At 40.1% G+C, this 22,447-nt stretch overlaps 1 protein-coding gene across 1 annotated transcript in view; it reads right to left on the bottom strand.

Moving 5' to 3' along the window:
• LOC127570499 (obscurin-like) overlaps window positions 1-22,447 on the bottom strand; it is a 465,385-nt gene that overhangs the window by 79,099 nt on the left and 363,839 nt on the right. Inside the window, exons 83-87 of the mRNA XM_052016136.1 lie at window positions 18,809-18,922; window positions 12,653-12,820; window positions 11,520-11,622; window positions 10,606-10,735; window positions 8,734-8,836 (exon numbers count right to left, since the gene is read on the bottom strand). Coding sequence (XP_051872096.1) covers window positions 8,734-8,836; window positions 10,606-10,735; window positions 11,520-11,622; window positions 12,653-12,820; window positions 18,809-18,922 — 618 coding nt within the window. The remainder of the gene's footprint in view (window positions 1-8,733; window positions 8,837-10,605; window positions 10,736-11,519; window positions 11,623-12,652; window positions 12,821-18,808; window positions 18,923-22,447) is intronic.

The raw sequence follows: 22,447 nt of genomic DNA, 5'->3' as shown, positions 1-22,447 counted from the left end.
ATAAGATTTAAAACAACTAAACAGAGGTCCAATATAAGGTAAACCTGCTGTTGTCATTATTTCTTGGGAAAATATATCTTAAATAGCTACATTGCTTGGTGTTTTTTATTCATACTTTGGTTCTTTCTTAACAAAATGACCTGATAAACACAGAGGAAATTTATCAAGGATTCCCAGGTCACGACCAGAGTTCTCTTCTCACTGGTGCAACGCACCACCCAACCAAAATGTTTAAAATCACCTCTTCTCATGCACTTCCCCTTTCCTCCATCCACATTAATGTCTGCACTGTATGAAGACACTGTGATCATTGTGATGCCAGAATCAACACACTGTCAATAAAGTTGCTACAGAAGTTTAAATACATGTAAAATGAAGCAGAAAGTGTATGCTCTTTTACCTTTACAACTGGGATTTTGCCCAGAGGACATAATTTATTTCTAACGCTATTGAAAGAAGCACCTTCAACTGGGATTACATAGAACACTACAGCACAGTACAGGCCCTTTGGCCCACAATGTTGTGCTGACATTTTATCCTGCTCTAAGATCTATCTAACCCTCCCCTCCCACATAGCTCCCCATTTCTCTATCATTCATGTGGCTATCTAAGAGTCTCTTAAATGTCCCTCATGTATCTTCCCCCACAACCTCTGCCAGCAGTGCATTCCATGCACCCATCACTCTGTGTAAAAAAACATCTCTGACATCCCCTTTATACCTTCCTCCAATCACCTTAAAATTATGTCCCCTCATGTTAGCCACTGTTGCCCTGGGAAAAAGTCTCTGACTGTCCACTCGATCTATGCCTCTTATCATCTTGTACAGCTCTATCAAGTCACCTCTCATCCTCCTCCTCTCCAAAGAGAAAAACCCTAGCTCGCTCAACCTATCCTCATAAGACATGCTCTTCAATCCAGGCAACATCCTGGTAAATCTCCTCTGCACCCTCTCTAAAGCTTCCACATCCTTTCTATAATGAGGTGACTGGAAATGAACACAATACTTCAAGTGTGGTCTGACCAGAGTTCTATAGAGCTGCAACATCATCTTGTGGCTCTTGAACTCAATGCCCTGACTAATGAATGCCAACACTCCATATGCCTTCTTAACAACCTTATCGACCTGCGTGGCAACCTTGAGGGATCTATGGACGTGGGACCCCAAGATCCCTCTGTTCCTCCACACTGCTAAGAGTCCTGTCATTAACCTTGTATTCTGCCTTTGAATTCGATCTCCTGAAGTGTATCACTTCACACTTATCCGGGTTGAACTCCCTGCCAATCTATCAATGTCCTGTTGTAATCTACAGCAACCTTCTACACTATCCACGACACCACCAACCTTTGTATCATCAGCAAACTTAACAACCCATCCTTCCACAACCTCATCCAAGTCATTTATAAAAAACACAAAGAGCAGGGGTCCCAGAACAGATCCCTGTGGAACACCACTGGTCACTGACCTCCAGGCAGAATATGCTCCATCTACCACCACCCACTGTCTTCTATGGGCGAGCCAATTCTGAATCCACACAGCCAAGTTTCCCTGGATCCCCTACCTTCTGACTTTCTGAATGAGCCTTCTATGAGGAACCTTATCAAATGCCTTACTAAAACCCATGTACACCACATCAACTGCTCTACCTTCATCAATGTGCTTTGCACATCCTCAAAGAATTCAATCAGGCTTGTGAGGCATGACCTGCCCCTCACAAAGCCATGCTGACTGTCCCTAATCAGCCTATGCTTCTCTAAATGCCCATAAATCCTGTCTCTAAGAATCTTCTCCAGTAATTTACCCACCACTGAAGTAAGACTCATTGGTCTGTAATTCCCAGAGTTATTACTACTTCCTTTCTTAAACAAAGGAAGAACATTTACCACCCTCCAATCATCCGGTACTACTCCTGTGGCCAGTGAGGACGCAAAGATCGTTGCCAAAGGCACAGCAATCTCTTCCCTAGCTTCCCGTAATAACCTTGGATATATCCCGTCTGGCCCCGGTGACTTATCTATCCTAATGTCTTTCAATAGTTCCAGCACATCCTCTTTCCTCACATCGACATGCCCTAGCATATCAGTCTGTCGTATGCCATCCTCACAAACGTCAAGATCTCTATCGCTGGTGAATACCGAAGCAAAGTATTCATTAAGGACCTCCCCTACCTCTTCCGACTCCAGGCACATGTTTCCTCTTTTATCCCTGATCGGTCCTACCCTCACTCTAGTCATCCTCTTATTCTTCACATACGTATAGAACGCCTTGGGGTTTTCCTTGATCCTACTCACCAAGGAGTCCTCATGTCACTTTCTAGCTATCCTAAGTCCATTCTTAAGCTCCCTCCTGGCTACCTTGTAACTCTCCAGAGCCCTGTCTGATCCTTGCTTTCTAAACCTCAGGTAAGCTTCTTTCTTCCTCTTGATAAGATGTTCTACGTCTCGTCAACCATGGTTCCTTCACTCTACCATCCTTACCCTGCCTCAATGGAATAAATTTATCCAGAGCCCCATGCAAGTATTCCTTAAATAACCTCCACATTTCCGCTGTGCACTTCCCCAAGAACATCTGTTCCCAATTTACGCTCCCAAGTTCCTGCCGAATAGCATCATAATTCTTTCTCCCCCAATTAAATACTTCCCCATATCTTCTGCTCCTATCCCTCTCTAAGGCTATGGTAAAGGTCAAGGAGTTATGGTCACTGTCTCCAAAATGCTCTTCCACTAAGAGATCTGAAATCTGATCAGGCTCATTGCCTAGTATCAGGTCCAGTATGGCCTCTCCTCTAGTCTGTCTGTCTACATACTGTGTCAGGAATCCTTCCTAGACACTCCTAACAAACTCTGCCCCATCTATCCCCTTTACACTGAGGAGTTGCCAATCAATATTAGGGAATTTGAAATCACCCATGACAACAACCCTGTTATTTTTGCACCTTTCCAAAATCTGCCTCCCAATCTGCTTCTCAGTGTCTCTGCTGCTTGGGGGGGGGGTCTGTAGGACACTCCCAAGGGATCGATCCCTTCCTGTTTCTTACTTCCACCCACACTGACTCAGTAGATGATCCCTCCAGGACGTCCTCCCTTTCTACTGCTGTCACACTGTCCCTGATCAGCAAAGCCACTCCCCCACCTCTTTTACCTCTCTGTCCCATCCTTTTTGAAGCATTAAATTTATATAATTATCTAAAACAATAACTGTGGATGTCAGAGTAGAGTGTCAAAAGTTTCAGTGACAAAAGTTTCAATTTTTTTATGTTGTTAATATTATGTTATGTCTGTTTCCAACAATTTCATGTGACAGCTCCTTAAAATACAGGTAAGAAGGAAACTAACATCCATTGAAAATCTGCTTTAAAAACTGAAAATATTGTTACACACAAACTAAACAAACTTTTTTTCTGGTTTGATTTTCATCTAATTTTTTCACTTACCTGTTTCTGCACTGATGTATTTTCTATATTGTTTTCAGGAGTTTTGAAGGAGTTCCTTTAAGCCCATAATTTGCCTGGAAATTCTAGTGTCCCCTCACAAATACAACAAATGGATGTCGTAATGGTAAACTAACAATCATTTCAGTTACTGGCCTTACCTGGTACTTCATTTGAACACTGTGGTCAAAAGATCTAGCTGCCTGAAATCTTGCCTGCACTGTGGGTAATGGTTGGGATGGGAGCACAGTAGTCCATGATGGTGGTGGATATGGTGGGGAAGAAATGAAGAGACCCAATGTTTGAATGGCAGTTGGAATGGGGCAATGAAAGATCAAAAGAGAGACAATGCTTAGATGGTGAGGAGGCTGACAGAAAGGAAAAATGTGAGAAGCCAGAATAGAGATTGAGGTGATTTTAGGGTTGGGAGGGGGCAGGGAAGGCAGGGGGTTTCTTGAAGGATAAGTATCAGTAATTGTCTAATCTGGCAGGCATCTCAGCCTGGCACTTTGCTGGGAATTCTGGAAGACCATATTGCTCCAGAATTGCCCTATGATAGTTTACAGAGTCTGCTTCGTCCAAAATTCCCTGAAATGCTCCAAAAGGAGTGTTAAATGGTGAATGATGTCAGAGGAGCAACAGTGACTCCAGTCTGGAAGCATCTTGTCAAAGTTCCAGTGCGGTTTAATGACCTTGAAATAGTTGTTATTATAGTTCACTTAAGAAAATATTAGTTTTTAACTACATACTGCTGTAAAGAAATAGTGTTAAGCACTTGAATTTCTAGGCAAATGGTTTCTTTGTAAATGCTGACAAACCTGCTGTGATTTTTTTTCTGGTTTGATTTTCATCTAATTTTTTCACTTACCTGTTTCTGCACTGATGTATTTTCTATATTGTTTTCAGGGACAGCAGTATTGCTTTTAAAATAGCACACTCAAAAGAAACAATTAAAAATAAATTCCCGTATTTGCTTCCAGTTCTTGCAGACTACTTGGGCAAGTAATTTTATCTAAATCACCAGGCTATCTGAGTAACAAGCAAAAATATGACAGGGTAGACTGATTTGACTTTATAGGCAATTTTATTTTCCCACTCTTTACTAAGCTTAAACACCAAATACTACAAAAATAATCAACTGATGAAAATTAGCAGAAAAATGAATAAATCACTTATAAATAACCAAAGCTCCAATGTTGATGAATGAATGAAAGCACACATTTCAACAATGTACAAATGGATGACCACAATCAAAAATGCTGCAGTAACATTACCTGATTAACTAGGACAAATAATAATGCACCCACATGAAAAATGTTAATGGTGCAAATACGTTACTGGCAATGTTTGCTAATTTTTGGAAAAGGCATTAACTAATGACCAGTCACAATGCAAGAAGATTTACATGTTTCATCAAGCTCAATCATCTGTCCTAAAATAATACGACATTGCAAAAATACAATTATCTGAACAATTAAATCAGTTGAACTGAACAATTATTTTTCTTCTATTTTTCCACTTTTTCTCAAGTACTTTCTTTGTTTTAAGTCCTTAGTATGTTTCAATGATTACAACTTTCAAACATAATTACAGAATGACTAAAGTAAATTGGTAAATTGGTTTATTTTTGTCACATGTACCGATGTACAGTGAAAACTTTCTTTTGCATGCCATCCATACAGATCATTTCATTACAACAGTGGATTGAGTCAGCACAGCGGAAAACAATAACAGAATGTGGAATATAGTGTTACAGATGCAGAGAAAGTGCAGTGCAGGCAGACAATAAAGTGCAAGGCCGTAACGAGTTAGATTGTGAGGTCAAGAGTCCATTTTAGCATACTCGGGGTAAAATGGACTCTTGACCTCACAATCTACCTGATTATGGCATTGCCAACAGATACAGTATTCTTATATACATTTAGTTTTCTGAAGTAAGATTTAAAAATTATGGAAAATGTTAAGAATACAGTGTTAAGGGAGGGAAATTCCAGAAAAGAAATACCAAATGTGATAGACTCTTTTAAAACAAAACTGAAATATTATGAGAAATAAATTTGGTCAACTGAACTAAATCTGCAAAAGAGAGTACAACTGGCACTCATTTACCTTTAGTGACCAAAGATGAATTCTCCTATCTATATTTCTAAGTTTAAAAAATATATTGATTAAGCAGATTTCTTTTCTTGGTGTATCTAGGCCATGTGGTTGGTTAAAGTATTTGAAAGTAATCTGAAATCAACAGCTTGCAAATTTTGATAATGATAATTGTATATAAAAAATTATTAGTTGGGATGGGTAGGCTGTGGATCCCAAGGAAGTTAAGAAGTATGAAAAAGGAGAAAGAAAAATGTGAATGAGAGGAAAATGAGGGGAGGGTAGATAGTGTAAAGGGTTAAAGGGTTTGCAGAGGAATTTACAGTCATTGGGAGTCTAAGGGAATTTTGACTGCATGGGCAGTAGAGAGTCTGTGGTTGATATGTTCTCAAGCATGTGACAGTGTATCCATCAGTTGCACCTCACCTCATTGAAACATAAAATTATTAAAGGGTTCAACAGATTAAGTGTGGGAGGAATGTTTCCCTTGGCTGAGAGGTTGAGATCTACTCAAATCTCAAAGGGGTGGGACATTTAGGACAGATAAAGAAACATTTCTGTACTCAGAAGTGGCGAATCTTTGGAATTCTCTAGTCCAAAGGGCTGTGGAGGTTCAGTTGCTGATTGTATTCAAAACACAGATCAATAAATTTATGGATATCAAAGGAATCAAGGAAAAAGGGAGGGGGCTGCAAAATGGTGTCAAGCTAGAAGGTCAGCCATGATGTTGCTGAATGACAGAGAAGGATTGAGGGCTGAAAGGCCTACTCCAGCTCCTACATTTTACACTCATGAATTACATTGACTCGAGTGCCCTCCAATTATTATCACTGACAGGAGAAAAGATTTACTGAAGCCTGTTTCCAATAGGGAAGATTTCAACTGCTTTGCAATAATTTTGATATTAATTTATATTCATCTTGCAGAACATTTAGTTTTAGCTTTATTATCTTTTATTGCAGGTGACACTAAAACAGGTGGTATTGTATACAATGAAGAAGATTATCAAAAATTACAGGGGGATCTTGATCAGCTAGGTAAGTGGACTGAGGAATGGTAAATGGTGCTCAGTTCAGATAAGTGCAAGGTGTTGCATTTGGGGAAGTCAAACCAGGGTAGGACTTTCACAGTGAACAGTAGGGTCCTGGGGAGGGTTGTAGAACAAAGAGACCTAGGAGTACACTTACATAGTTCCCTGAAAGTGGTGTCACAGTTAGACAGGGTGGTGAAGGCGGCTTTTGGCTCTCTGGCCTTCATCAGCCAGGGCTTTGAGTGAGGCTGCACCTGGAGTACTGTGTACAGTTTTGGTTACCCTGTTATAGGAAAGATGCCAATAATTGGAAAGAGTGCAAAGAAGATTTACGAGAATGTTGCCAGAACTCGAGGGCCTGAGTTATAGGGAGACACTGGGCAGGCTAGGACTTTATTCCTTTGGGCTTAAGAGACTAAGGGGGGACTATATAGAGGTATATAAAATCTTTAAGGGCATAGATAGGGTGAATGCACACAATCTTTTTCCCAGGGAAAGGGACTCAAAAACTAGAAGGCACAGGTTTAAGGAGAGAGGGAAAAGATTTAAAAGAGAGCTGAGGGGCAACTTCTTCACACAAAGGCTAGTGTATATGGAGCAAGCTGCAAGAGGAAGTGGTCAAGTCAGGTTCAAAAACAACATTCAAAAGACATGGACAGACACATGGATGGGAAAGGTTTAGAGTGACATTGGCCAAACTTAGTCAAATGGGACTAGCTTAGATGGGCATCTTAGTCAGTATCGACGATTTAAGTTGAAGGGCCTGTTTCCATGCTGTATTACTCTATGACTATCTTTGCTTTAAAGAAATTGCCACTGGCAAACATACATTCAACCATTTAGACTCACATTTCCTGTCCAAACCTCTCCACTTCCATTCTCCTTGAAAATACTCCTTAAAATCTACCCCAGACAGTATTTCATCACAGCTTCTGATTTTTATTTAACTGTGTCAATTATTTCCTGATTATGTATCTGTGAAACATGTTGAGCTATTTTTCTGTATAGATAGGCACTATATACACAGTATTTCTAATTCTTCAGATAATAAAGCAATCTTTGACAACAAATACCAAGACCTAAACTGAATCCAGGCTGTGATGAGTAAATAACAAATAACATTTGCCAGCACTTACCATGCAATGATCATATTCAACAAGAAAATTTAACAACCTCTCACGAAGTTCAAAACTGTTAAATTCACAAAGTCTCCCAATCTCATTTTGGATGTGAACATTGACCAGTAAATCAACAAAATCAATCAAGTGAATGCCATGACTACTAGAGAACATTCAGGCTTTCTGGCTTAGCTCCTAACCTGCCAAAATCTTTCACCCACTCATAAGGCATACATCAGTAATACATTGGAGCACTCCTCATTTGTCTTAATAGGTAAAACTGCAACAACATTTGGCTGAAGTGAAAACTTTCCACCTCCATGCTTATATTTTCATTGTTCTTGCTTCTGAGGGGGCAGGGTGGGGAAAGGGTAACTAATGAGGGAAGTGAAGAGACAAGTTGTAGAGGATTGGGAATGGGAAAGAAACATTTGAAGATGAGGAGAAGTGGTAGAGAAGAGGAGAGTGGAGAGAAAGACCGCTAGATGAAAGGAGGAAATGTTGATGAGAAGAAGGAAATGATAGTTTGTAGAAAATTTAAGTAAGGAAATGAGTGGTTATTGTGAAGGAGGACAGGAAGAAGAGGGAAAGGTTCAGAAGGAACTGCCATGAAGGAGGTGTTTTGCCTCAGTGAGTGGGAGTAGGTACTTAGTGGTTTAAAATGTGGCAGTAGTTTCTTCAAGAAAGAAACCTGTTCTCTGTATTCTGCCTCCTACCGAAATGAAGAGGCTCAGCATGCTGCTTATTTTGCCAGCCCTGGCCAGTTTATCAAGTTTATGATATGTTCCATAATCCTGCCCTATCTGAAAACCTGTTGCCTTTATCTATACTCTGTCAATTTACAATTAAATTTAAATAAGATTTATATAATGAGATAGTGCTTTTACAAATGTTCAATTTCATACATGTTACTTAATTTTAGGAAGTCTACAAACTCAACAATCCAACCACAACTGATTGACCTCACTTCCTGACAAATGCAACAGCTTCTGAACAAATATCTTTTTAATTCACTCCCAGAATTACGTCTGCAGTAGAAAAAGTAATTTGATAACTTACCTTCAATCATGACAACTTGATCATCTCTCTTTTCTGGTATTAGGACGGGGGCCTGAAGGTACAACTCTGCAACGTCTCTGGCTGTACCCAGTTTATTTGTAATCTGGGAGATTAAAACAACAACAATTCAGATTTACAAATTGAGATGTAGAATAAGACTGCTTCTCTGATGCACAAGAGAAATTAAGTTGGACTACCTTTCTTTTCTTTCAGTATTCTTTGAAGAAGTGCAGTCTAGTGAATTAGTGCAAAAATTCTAAACTTAACTTGTTTTATCTTTATTGAGTTGGATTAGCTGGTGCAGAAGTCAGGTAAATGGTGCAAAGTACTATAGACCAGGCAGCGTCTGGTGGCAGCAGACTGTTTACAGGGGATTCAGAATTTGGGATGCAATCCTGATCCTTTTTGTACACACAAACAGTACTTGGATGTTAAAGGAGTAGAGAGATATGGGCCTAATGTGGGGAATTGCAATTGACGTGGACTGACATTGCAGTTGGCATGGACGAGTTGAGCCGAAAGGCCCATTTCTGTGCTGTACAACTCTATGACTCTTGCTGGTTACAAAGCAGAGACAATACAACTGAACCAAATCATGCTCTCAGTTCTAACCAAGACAAAATTCTTCAATTATCTATATCACTTTCAATTACAAAGTGATATTGAACACTATCTAGTGTTTCAATGAGACGTGGATCAGAATTAATCAGGAATGTTATCAGTGAATGGGTGGATTCTCTTCAATCTACTCCTAGTCCTCAAGAAATATTGTGGCTATAAAGTTCAGTCTTCTGTACTTGATTTTCTAGATACTCTGCCTTGTGATTTGACCACAATAATAAGAACAATTTTTATTAAGCATTAGAAATCCAACAAAGGTGACTGAAACTGCTAGAATCTCTTAAGATCCTATATGTATGGAATATAAAAGAAGCTGAAGAACATCATTGAAGCACTAGATAGTGTTCAATATTAATTTGTAATTGAAAGTGATATAGATAATTGAAGAATTTTGTCTTGGTTAGAACTGAGAGCATGAATTGGTTCAGTTGTATTGTCTCTGCTTTGTAACCAGCAAGGATTTAGTAATAGTTCAGTTTCCAACCTCTAATATTCCAAAAGAAAAAGAATCATAAGAAAATGAAACATAGTTTCTTGGAATTCAAGTGCAACTCGTCATTTGGGCCACAGTACGGCCTATGCTTAACACTGAAAGGAGATGCTTGCATATTGCCTCTGTGTGTCTCTGTTATCAATGTTAATAGGCTTTTGATTAAAACACCTAGTTAGAAGCACCTTCAGATGTGGTATTAGAAAGTTCTATTTCAGTGTGCTCAAAAATGCTGTCTTAAGTTTATTCATTCATTATTGCTCCATCACAGGCACAACCCTCGCCACCATCGAAGACATCTTCATGAGGCGGTGCTTCAAGAAGGTGGCATCCATCACTAAGGGCCCTTACCATTTGGGACATGCCTTCTTCAGGCTCCTGTACCTCCACTGGGGAGAAGGTACAGGAGCCTGAAGACCCACACTCAATGATTCAAAAACAGCTTCTTCCCCTCTGCCATCAGATTTCTGAACAGTCCATGAACCCATGGGCACTACCTCGTTATTTCTTTTTTTTTGCACTATTTGTTTATTTTTGTAATTTACAGCAATTTCATGTCATCTAAGTCAGTGATAATAAATCTGATTCTGAAACATTAAACTAGATTGGGAAGAGCTCTTTACATGTATAGAACATGAAGAACGATCAACATATAATTTCTTATTCAATGTTTCTCTGCCAAAGAAATTTAGTTTTGCTAATGAATACTAGTTTTGTTGAGTTGTATTAAAACTTTATATTCAGCTTTTTGCCATACTCACTTCACATTCATAGAGTCCAAGGTCATTCTTTTCTGTGTTTTTGATGACTAGCACTGCAACTCCAAACTGTGGGTCAAAGAAAGTCTGGTACTTTGCCTTATTTGTTAGTGGTGTCCCGCCAGTACTCCATCTTAAAAAAGAACAGAATTAATTGAAGGTCAATAGAACCAGTATGAAAAAACTTCAAAAACATTAGTTTTAATACTTGAAAATCACATTGAGTGAAAAGTAAGACAAGCTTGAAAACTGTAAGGACAGTGAGTCTATTAATCTTGCAAGCAGGTCAGTTATTGACTAAAATCTGATCAGTCTCGGTTCTATTCCATTCAGAAAGTTTCAAAAAATTTCAAATTAAATTGGAATTTGTTTCTATGGATGGTCACATTTGCACATTGAGAGCAGGACAACCCTGGATTCATGGAACCATGGAAACCTGGAAAAAAAAGTGACCAACATAGGAAAAATGATTTTCAGAAGACGAAGGCAAATGACAGAGGTAAATGGCTAATTGGTTAGCAGAAGTACCAGCAATTAACAGTGGCAACCTTGAGAGGGGAATCTAAGGCGGAGATGGGGGAGGGTGAGGGGTGAAAGTAAGAGTGCGAGAGTGGAAACATTTCAGACAAGAAGAGGCCATTGCAGTGAAGATGCTATTTAGCATTCTTAATTTTGAGAAGCATGTGGAAACTCCTGGAGATCACAAAAAACATGATCAAAAAAGGTGAATTTTATGGAAAGTCTTTCAACTGAGGAAGCTCTGGGGAAAGGAAGGATAACTTCAAGGGTTGGTCTTGGTTGCTAACCAGCAAAATACTATGAAGCTACTCTCCTAACACAAAACCTGACTTGAGGAATGAAGAATTTTAAATCAGGCAAGGGAAAAACTGAATGCTTTTAAAATAATTAAACTTTACCTTATCTGAGGGGCTGGTGCAGCTTCAACAGTGCATGCAAACTGTGTATCTTCATTCTCCACAAACGGAATGTTTCTAAGATGGCTTACAATCCTTGGTGGGACTGAAAATTAAGGTAATAATTTTAATTGATATTGTAAAGACTCCTAAAAAAATGAGTTTATTGAAAATCATTCAGAATATTTGTAAGTAAGCAACTAAACTGAATACCTTAGCTATCGAAAAATTAGGGCCGAGAAATTGGCTTGTGCAGTAAACAATTCTACTACTAAATGGGCATGTTCAAGGCAGGTGATGGATGCATGACTACAAATGCCTTTGGATCCTGATGTGGATCTGCTCCTCTTCCCAGCTCCATATTCACCTGAGTAATTTTATTATTGAAATGATTACTTTTTCAATGGGATTCTCTCATGACTCCCTTTGAGATTGGATTTGGCCTGCATGTAGACATGGTTTTTCAAAATACATCCGTCTTACTGTCAACTGTAACAAAAACAGAAACTGCTGGAAAACTCAGTATGTCACGCAGCATGTGGAAAGAGAAACAGAGTTAGAGTTTCAGGTCAAAAGTCCCTTTGTCAGAGTGCCTAATAAAGGGCCTTCAGCCTGAAAAATAACCTGTTTCCACAGATGCTGCCTGACCTGATGAGTGTTTCCAGCATTTTCTGTTTTTGTTTCAGATTTTCAACATCTGCAGGTTTTTAAAAAATTTTTCGTTACCATCAACAGTGTTTGGGATAAATCAATGTTCTAAAGAGGTCATGAAAAAGGGGTCAGGTGTCAAATATGAAAAGTCTTCATGTTCCTTCAAACAAAAATGATAGCTCCCACATATGCCATCTGCAATTTTAAACGCTCAGGCACCTTCTTCACATCTGACGCATCATCGGAATTCATAGATTTGATACAGTTATGCCTAGTCCACAAAAGTTCAGTTCTGGAAAAACTATAATTTAGAACTCAGTTTAAACCAGGGGCTGGCCCTACACGGACAAAAAACATACTTTTAAAATAAAACAGAATGCTTTCATTGATACCAGAAAAAAAGGAATTTAAATAACATATTAACATTTAAATTAAAAAATCTGTCATTAATGCAAAAGAGATTCTGGAAGATTGCAATCAAGTACCTTGTACAAGAATCTTTCCAAGTGTATTGGCAGTTCCAGCAGCACTGGCTGCATAACACATATATTGCCCGGAATCAGCAGCATTCAGAGTATCTAAGATCAATGTGCAGGAACCGTCCTCATCCTCAATAATAATATGATGTGGGTCAATCTCCACGGGTTTACCATCTAAAGAAACAACGTGAATATGCTCAGAGGAATTGATTAATTATTTGTGAGGTTATCATTATAATATCAACAGATGTCCGTAATCCAACAGGAAAAAGTAAATCACATTGATTTAACCATCTGGCCTTGATAAAAAAATAACTTTATCTATGTAATACATGTGACATGGACATCACTGCTAAAGTCGACATATTGTCCCCATTTTTTAATACTCTTGAAAAGCAACCTTCTCAAACCCCTGCTGGTAAAGATACTACCAAAGTGTTTTTAAACAAGGAACTCCAGGAATTGATTCAGTAAATATGAAGAATTGGCAATATAATTCCAAATCAGGCTGGTCTGTGATGTGGAGGGGGACTTGCAAATGGTAGCATTCCCATACACTTGCTGCCTTTGTCCTTCTGAGTGTTGGAGGTCATAAAACATTTGTTGAAAACACTCAGCAATTCAGGCAGCATCTGCAGAAGGAGAAACAGAGTTAATAATTCAGTTCAAAGGCCCTTCATCAGAACTGGAAAGGTGCAATAATAAAATAGTTCCAAGAAGTAAAGAGCATGGGGGAGGGATGAATAGGACAAAGGAATATCTGTAAGGCCAGATTTTCCCTAGTTATATGCTGTTTGCAGAGCTATCTGGTTGATGGATTAATGAGAACACAAGAGAGAGTGAGAGAGAGAGGGAGAGAGAGAGGAAACAAAGTCAAATCTAAAAGCAATGAATTGCTGGTTAGAGCTGTTGAGTGAAGTGAATCCAAAAGAATAATGTTGGAAATGCTCAGCAGATCAGGGAGTCAGTGGAGAGAGAAAAACTGAGTTAGTATTACCATACACTAGTCAATCTATAGCAGACATGGCCAGTTCAGATACATATCAATGAAAGTGAGTTACCTGAAATTATTGCATTTGATATTGAGGTCTGAAGGCTGGAGTATGCCCTAAACAGAAGATGAGGTGGTGTTCCTCAAGCTCACTTTGGGCCTTTCTGAAGCACTGCAGAAGGCCATAGACAGATAGGTCAGCGTGGAAGTGGGATGAAGAAATAATTTAGCAGGCAAAACAATCATCCAATCTACATTTGGTTTCTTTAATATAGAGGAGACCACATTGTGAACATGAATGCATTACACTAGATTGGAAGGCTGGCAAACAGTTGGTGGAGATGAAAGATCAGACCAGGGAGTGTGACTTACACAGTAAATGGTAGGGCTCTGGAGAGTGTTGTAGAACAGAGAATGAGGGGTACGTACATAGTTCCCAGAAAGTGGTGGTGAAGAAAACATTTGGCACATTTGCCTTCATCGGTCAGGGCACTGAGTACAAGAGTTGGGATGTAATATTACTGCTGTTCAAGGTGTTAGTGAGAACACACTTGGAGTATTGTGTGCAGTTCTGGTCACCTAGCTATAGGAATTATGTCATTAAGCTGGAAAGGGTGCAGAAAAGATTCACAAGGATGTTGCTGGGACTGGAGGGCTTGAGTTATGAGGAGAGACTCGATAGGCTGGGGCTTTTTTTCCTAGATTATAGGAGGCTGAGGGGTGACCTTATAGAGGTTTATAAAATCATGATGGGCATTGGTGAAGTGGATAGTCACAGTCTTTTTCCCAAGGTAGGGGAGTCTAAAACTAGAGGGCACAGGTTTAAGGTAAGAGGTGAGAGGTTTAAAGGGGACCTGAGAGGCAAGTTATTCACACAGAGGGTGGTGAGCATATGGAATGAGCAGCCAGAGGAAGTGGGAGAGGTGGGTACAATAACAACATTTAAGAGACATTTAGACAGGTACATACTGAGGAAAGGTTTAGAGGGATGGGGGCCACACACAGGCAAATGGGACTAGCTCAGGAATGCACCTTGGTTGGCACGAGCTGAAGGACCTGCTTCCATGTTGTAAAACTCAATGGCTCTAAATAAATCACTGCCTCATCTTAAAGGACTGTTTGGGTATCTGGAAGGTGGGAAAGAGTGAGGCAAAGGAGTAGGTGCTGCATCTCTTGTAGTTGCATGGTGAATGCCAATGGGGAATGGTTGGTAGAGATGTAAGAGCTGACTAGGGAGCTGCAAATGGAATCATCCCTTTGGAATGCTGAAAGGGGAGAGGAAAAATGCATTTGATAGTGATATCTTGGTCAGGGTGACAGATATTGCAAAGTTGAATGCAGAGGCTGGTGAGGTGAAAAATGACAACCAGTGGATCTCTATCTTTGCTCTGGTTGTACACAGATAATAGATGAGACATGGTTAAGGGGTCTGTCAACTATGGCGAAAAGGAAGCCACAGTTAAGGAAAAAGGAATACATCTCAGAGGCATGTGTATGGAAAGCCTTGTCATTGGAGGAAATATGAAAGAGACAGAGAAATGGCAGAACAGAATGAAGTCCTTAGAAGGGATGGATTAGTTAAGACAGCTGTGGGAATCTGTAAACTGGTAATGGATGTTTATCACTAAACCTATTTCACAATATGCAGACAGAGAGATTCAGAAAGGAGAAATGTCAGAGATGGATCACATGAAGGTGAGAGCAGGGTGGAAATTAGCAGCTAATTAAAATTTTGAGTTCCATTAGTGCGAGGGAAGCAACACCTTGCGACTCCCTGGTATATTCTTCAATCTCTACCAGCCACTCCGCTTCTCAGGCACTTAACCATGTAACCTCAAGAGATGCAGAACCTAATTATTTACCTCATCCCTTCCCAGAATTCAGAACTCCAAACAGTTCTTTCAGATAAAGCAGCACTTAACTTCCACTTCTTCCAATCTAGCATACAGCATTCATGTTCACAATATAATCTCCTGTACACAGGAGAAACCAAATGCTGAATGGGTGACCATTTTGCAGAGTACCCTCTTTAAGCCCGTGTTAAACCTTGGGCAGCATAGTGGCATAGCTCCAGTGACTTGAGTTCAATCCTGACCTTGGGTCTGTGTGGCGTTTGCACATTCTCGCTGTGACTGCATGGGTATCCCCCAAGAGCTCTAGTTTCCTCTCAGATCCTAAAGGATAGGTTAATTGCCTCAAGTGTAGGTGGGTGGAGGGAGTATCAGGGAGAGTTAGTGATCATGTGAGAGAGAAAATAGGTTACAATGAAATAAGTGGCAGAATGGGATGAATGGGAATGTTCTGAGAGCTGGCATAGATTTAAAAGGGGACTATTTGGCCCATCATGTTGTAAGGCAATATCAAAAGAGTTCCTCCAGCAGATTGTTTGTTGATCAAAAAAGTCTTCAAGGGCGACTTTGGATTTCCAATTGTCTGTCACTTTAATTCTCTATCCCACTCCCACTTGTCTGTCTGTGGCTTCTTTTTTGTTTTCCGTCTCTTTAACTGGCCTCATTAATTTATCAACCACCAGATGGTTTGTAAACAGCATATCACCATGGCAACCCTGGTCTCACCCTATTAGATATGTCCCCTTTGTTCTATTCATACCTCGCCCACCAACTCAGTTATTAGAAACTAACTTGTTTTCTCATATTTCCAGTAAAGGGTCTTCAAACTGAAACTGTCTCTATTTCTCTTTCCACAGATGCTGCCTGACCTGCTGAGTGTCTTCTACTATTTCCACTTTTATTTAAGGTTTCCAACATCTGCAGTTTTTTGATTTTCAGTAAGATGTCATATGCCTGAAGTCCCATTCCTCCAGGTTCTTCCCTTCAACCATTCAGTTCTTGAACCAACCAGTATAACTCTAATCACTGCAGTTTAGCAACACTGGTCACTTTGATCACTTTGCACTAAAATGGACTCTTTTTTTGTTCAAATTGTGTTCTTGTAAAAATTGTGTATTACTTATGTTTAATTTACATTTTTCTTGTGAATGCTGCTTATATGATGCAATGTGCTCGTGATGCTGCTGCAAGTTTTTCATTGCACCTGTGCATACATGTACTTGTGCAAATGACAATAAACTCGACTTTGACATGCCTGGGAGGTTGTATAAAAGCTGTTCCTATTGTGTTATCTTCAATATGCCTAAGTGGATGAGATGAACATCATTACCTTTTCATTATCTCCATGATGAAGGAATTCTCATTCCTGGGAATGAATATAGTGGCCACCACTTTCTATGCTCTTTGAATGAAACATAGAAAAGTGGAATAGAAGTAGGCCATTTGGCCCTTCGACTCTGTTCCATTATTCAATACGATCCTGGATGATCATACAAATTCAGTACTGTCCTTGCTTTCTCTGCATAGCCCTGATATATTTATAAAATTATGAGAGGCACAGATAGAGGTAGATAATCAGAATCTTTTTCCCAGGATAGAAATGTCAAGTACTCAAGGACATGCATTTAAGGTGAGAGGGAGAAAGTTTAAAGGAGATGTGCGGGATGATTTTTTTTTTACACAGAGAACAGTAGGTGCCTGAAATGGGTTGCCAGGGGTAGTGGCAGAGGCAGATATGATAGTGGCATTTAAGAGGCTGTTAGATAAACACATGAATATTCAGGGAATGGAGAAATACGAATCATGTACAGGCAGAAGAGATTTAGTTTAATTTGGCATCGTATTCAGCGCAGATATCATGAGCCGAAGGGCCCGTTCCTGTGCTTTACTGTTCTATATTCTTTAGTCATAAGTTTGTCTAATTCCTTCTTGAATATATTGAATGACTGGGCCTTCTGTGTTAGATGCCAAAGGTTAACCACCATTTCAGTGAAGAAACTTCTCATCTCAGACTTAAATGACATACACAGCATCCTTAGATCGTGATTCCTGACATCAGCCCTCCTGCCCATTCCCTCACTTACTGACCTGTTGTTCCGGTTCCCATCCCCCTGCGAAGCTAGTTTAAACCTTCCTCAGTAGCACTAGCAAACCTCCCTGCCAGGATATTGGTTCCCCTCCAGTTCAGGTGCAACCTGTCCCTCTTGTACAGGTCACCCCTTCCCTCGAAAAGGTTCTAATGGTCTAAGAACTTGAAATTTCTGTGTGGTTTCATCAAGGCCCTGTACAACTGTAGTAAGGCATCCCTGAACTCGCTATGAAGGCCAATATGCTCTATGCCTTCTTGACTGCCTGCTGGACCTTGGAAGGCAGCATAAAATATGTACTGAATTTGGAAGGTATTTCAGCAGCTTTCAGTGAGTTCTGAAGTTGCCCGGTCAGGTCTTCTGATGTTTGCAGAACATTTTTTCAAATTCACACAAATGCAATGAAGCAGCAGAATTCACTCGCACTTGTGCTATGAGTATTCAACTAAGATTGTAGGTTGCACTCAAAAGTTCCAATTTATATTTGTAAGGGACAAAACATGCACAACTTTAATTCCATTAGGTACCATAGGGCATGGCTTTAAAGTGAGAGGGGGAAAGTTTAAAGGAGACCTCTGAGGCAATTTTTTTTTACAGAGTGATAGGTGCCTGGAATGTGCTGCCAGGGGAGGTGGTAGAAGCACATATAATAGCAATGTTTAAGATGCATTTAGACAGACACATGAACAAACAAAGAATGGAGGGATATAGACAGGCAGATGTGCAGTTTAAGGTGGCATCATGGTTGGCACAGACATGGTGGGCCATACGCCTGTTCCAGTGCTGTACCATTCTATTTTCTACATTTATTTTCCCTTTCAGGACACTGAGGCTGATCATAGCAGCTCTGATCAGCTAGCTTAGCAGAGATCAGAAATCAAACGTGATTTTCCTGGAGCAACAAACAATCAGCTGGAAGAACTCAACGGGTCGAGCGTTTTGGGTCAAAACCCTGCATCATGACCTGAAACGTCGACATTTTCTACCCTCCCACAGATGCTACTCAACCTGCTGACTTCCTCCAGCAGATTGTTCGTTGCTCCAGATTCCAGCATCTCTTGTGTTTCCTCTCTGTGGTTTTCCTAGCCATGTAGTTTTGCTTACAGCATAAAACAATGAACTCTTACAAGTTTCTCTGAAAAGATGAAAATGGATAATAATATTGATAGCTACTTTTTTTTTTAACTGGGTGTATATTATAGTCACATAGTTTAGCAGTAAACAATGATATTACCTTTGTACCATGTGATTACTGGCTTGGGATTTCCAATAACTAGACATGCTAGTTTCACTGTTTGTCCCATGTCAGCAGTACAATCTGTCAGTTTCTCCACAAATTCTGGGGGATCTGAAAACACACACATCCACTTAATTCACACAGTCTCCTTTGTCCGCCATACTTTCTGAATAAAAATTCTTGTCCTTTGTTAATTTGATTGCAACAATGTAACAGAAAAAAGGTATAGTTCAGAAAGAAAACAATAGCTCTGCCAGTATGTCCAAAACTGATATATTTAAAACTAGAAAATGAAAGGGCACCCAAGTTAGTATGGATTTATGAAAGTGAAGCTTATGAAGTGAAGTGAAATTTATTAAGTGTAACATATCCAAGCTTTACAAAGCTAGGTATAGTGAGGACTGCAGGGAGAATGCAGAGATTTGTTTCTCCCCTGAATGGGGTGTGTAGAACTTGGGGTCACAGTCTCAAAATAAGGGGTTGGCCATTGAGGACAAAACTGAAGTAATTTTTTCATGCAAAGAGCAGTGAATCATTTGAGTTACTTCCAAAGTGCCAAGTCTGCTGGTCCAGAAGGTTAAGGAATGTGGGATCCAAGGCGAGCTGGCTAATTGGATCCAAAATTAGCTTGGTGATAGGAGGCAGAGGGTAGTGATGGAAGGATGTTCCTTTCAGTTGTAAGTCTGTGACTAGCGGTATTCCACATAGATCGGTACAAGGACCTTTGCAGTTTGTGATATATATTAGCGACATAGATGTGAATGTTGGAGGTATTACTAGTACTTTTGCGGGTGACATGAAAATTGGTGGTGCGAGGAAGATTGTCAAAGGCTCTATGCTGTATGACTGTAGAGGATCAATCACTGAGTACATTCTTACAGAGAAAGGTAGATCTTTAGATAGTTAGGAAATCAAGAAGTATGGCAGGAATAGGGTAGGAATTCTTATGCTAGAATGTCAATGCTCTGGGATGCCAAAAACTATGTTGGTCGTGGGCCCCTACTGCATATTCAACATTTGGAAATAAATGGGCTTTGCACATTTTCTTTATTAAAACTGTGCTACCCAGGACTATGATTAGATTTTGGTGGGGACCAGTAAGGGCAGTCAGTCATAGAACTGGTCAGGGGCATTGTTGTGACTGGGAGGAGAATTTGGACCTGAGTTGTGGTTGGGAAGGAATTGGGACAGTGCTATGGTTGGGTGTGGAGAAGGATGACTGGGGCCACTGTGATGGTCTGGGGTGGGGAGTGGAGTAGATGAGGGAAGAAATGATTGGGATTAATACTATGTTAAGGGGTAGGAGGAAAGTATGAGCAGGGCAGAAAATGCTGAGAATAATCAGGGTCAAACTTCAGGGGCAGCAATGGGAAGGGTGCAGGAAGGGGGTGTAAAATAGGAAACTGGATCTCCACAGGTGCCTGAGGGAGAGGGGATTTAAAACACCTAAGTCTCTGGGTTGTTGGGGGTGGGGAGAAGGCAGAGCAGGGTCAATAAGATCAGATAGGGGCCTTGGTGTAGGGGTAGTTTGGAGCAACAGCAGAAAATGATGGGGAGAAGGTGTCAGTGCAGTGTGCAGACAGGAGAAAACAAGGATGACAGCCAAGTCTGGGATTTACTTGTCAGGAGTCTCTACACAGCGTTGCTCTGGCTAATCCTGGAATAACTTGGCTTGATCTTCCCCAATACTCTAATGGAACACTGCACGACATCATCACATGTGCCTTTGATGTGGAAAACTTGCCAGGGTGCAAGATAGACCTGTGTAAGGTGCTGCAAATCATCTTGGGAGCAGTTGTTACCAATTGATTATCAATTGTGTAACACTGGAGTTGATTAAGGATAGCATGGCTTTGTGCACAGGAGATCATGTCTTACGAACTTGATTCAGCTTTTTTTTGATGAGGTGACCAAGAAAGTCGATGAGGGCAGGGAGGTAGACGTAGTTTATATGGACTTCAGTAAGGCCTTTGATAAGGTTCTACTTGGTAGGCTGCTCTGGAAGGTTAGATTGCATGGAATCCAGGGAAAGCTGGCTAATTGGATACACTATTGGCTTGATGGTAGGAAGCAAAGGGTGATGGTGGAAGGACTGGAGGCCTGTGACTAGTGGTGTGCCTTAGGGGTCAGTGCTGGGCCCATTGTTGTATGTCATCTATATCAATAATCTGGATAAGAATGTCACAGCATGGTTAGTAAGTTTGCAGATGACACTATTATAGGTGGCATAGTGGACGATGAAGAAGGTCAACAAAAATTACAAGGGGATCTTGATCAGCTGAGTAAGTGGGCCGAGGAATGGCAAATGGAGTTCAATTCAGATAACTGCGAGGTGTTGCAGTTTGGAAAGTCAAATCCAGGTAAGACTTTCACAGTGAACGCAGGGTCCTGGGGAGTGTTGCAGAACAGAGGGACTTTGGAGTACAAGTACATGGTTCACTAAAACTGGAGTCACAGGTAGACAGGATGGTGAAAAAGACTCTTGGCATGCTGACCTTCATAAATCAGAGCATTGAGTATAAAAGTTGCGAGGTCATGATGCAGGTGTACAGGACACTGGTGAGGCCACACTTGTTCAGTTTTAGTTGCTCTGCTATAGGAAAGATGTTATTAAACTGGAAATAGTGCAGAAAAAAAAATACAAGGATGTTGCTAGGACTTGAGGGACTGAGTTATAGGGAGAGGTTGGACAGGCTAGGACTTTATTCCTTGGAGCTTAGGAGACTTGAGAGACGATCTTACAGATTTGTATACAATATTGAGCGGCATAAATTGGGTGAATGTCAGTCTTTTTCCCAGGGTTGGAGAATCAAGAACTAGAAGGCATAGGTTTGAGAGGGGAAAGATTTAATAGGAACTTGAGGGGCAACTTTTTTTTTGACACAAAGTGTGGTATGTATGTGGAATGAACTACCAGAGGAAGTGGTTGAGGTAGGTACAATAACGACTTTTAAAAGATAGTTGGACATGGATAGGAAAAGTTCAGAAGGTTACAGGCCAAACACTAGCAAATGGGACTAGCTTGGATGGGGCATCTTGGTCGACATGGACCAGCTGGGCCGAAGGGCCTGTTTTCATGCTGTATAGAACGTTTTATAGAATGTACAGTAAAGGTGTCCATAATGTAAGTGTGAATCAGTTCAAATTATGTTTATCAAAGAATGTAACTGCTTATGTTAGTCAGTTAAACATGACATTCCACATCTGGCCCATGACAGAATCTAGTGTAGGTTGAAAGGACACATGTTTACACTTTTGACTGATCATAAAGTCCTAAAAGTTCCTTATGAACAAAATTACCCACAAGTAAGGTGTTGAAGTCAAAAGGATGGCTCGCTAGGAAAATAAATTTAAAAAAATTACTTTGTCACAGATGAAGAATTTATCTGAGGTTGGGATTGAGGCAGATGACAATGTATAAAATGATTCATTTGCATCTGCAAGAAGAAACTTTGGACTACTTCCTGTAGTCAAGAATAATCCATATGTCAGGACTGACAATGAGTTACTCCAAAAAATTGCAAGACAGATTATAGAACAATACTGTTAATGGGAAGAGCTGTAAAAGGATAATATTTATATTATACTAACCTTGAAAATATTAATAATTACAAAAATATGTTCAATACATGACTT

Source organism: Pristis pectinata, chromosome 5, assembly GCF_009764475.1.
Source record: "Pristis pectinata isolate sPriPec2 chromosome 5, sPriPec2.1.pri, whole genome shotgun sequence".
In the NCBI taxonomy this organism is placed as follows: domain Eukaryota; kingdom Metazoa; phylum Chordata; class Chondrichthyes; order Rhinopristiformes; family Pristidae; genus Pristis; species Pristis pectinata.
Note: the sequence above shows the minus strand (reverse complement) of the source record. Positions and strands in the feature narration are given on the sequence as shown.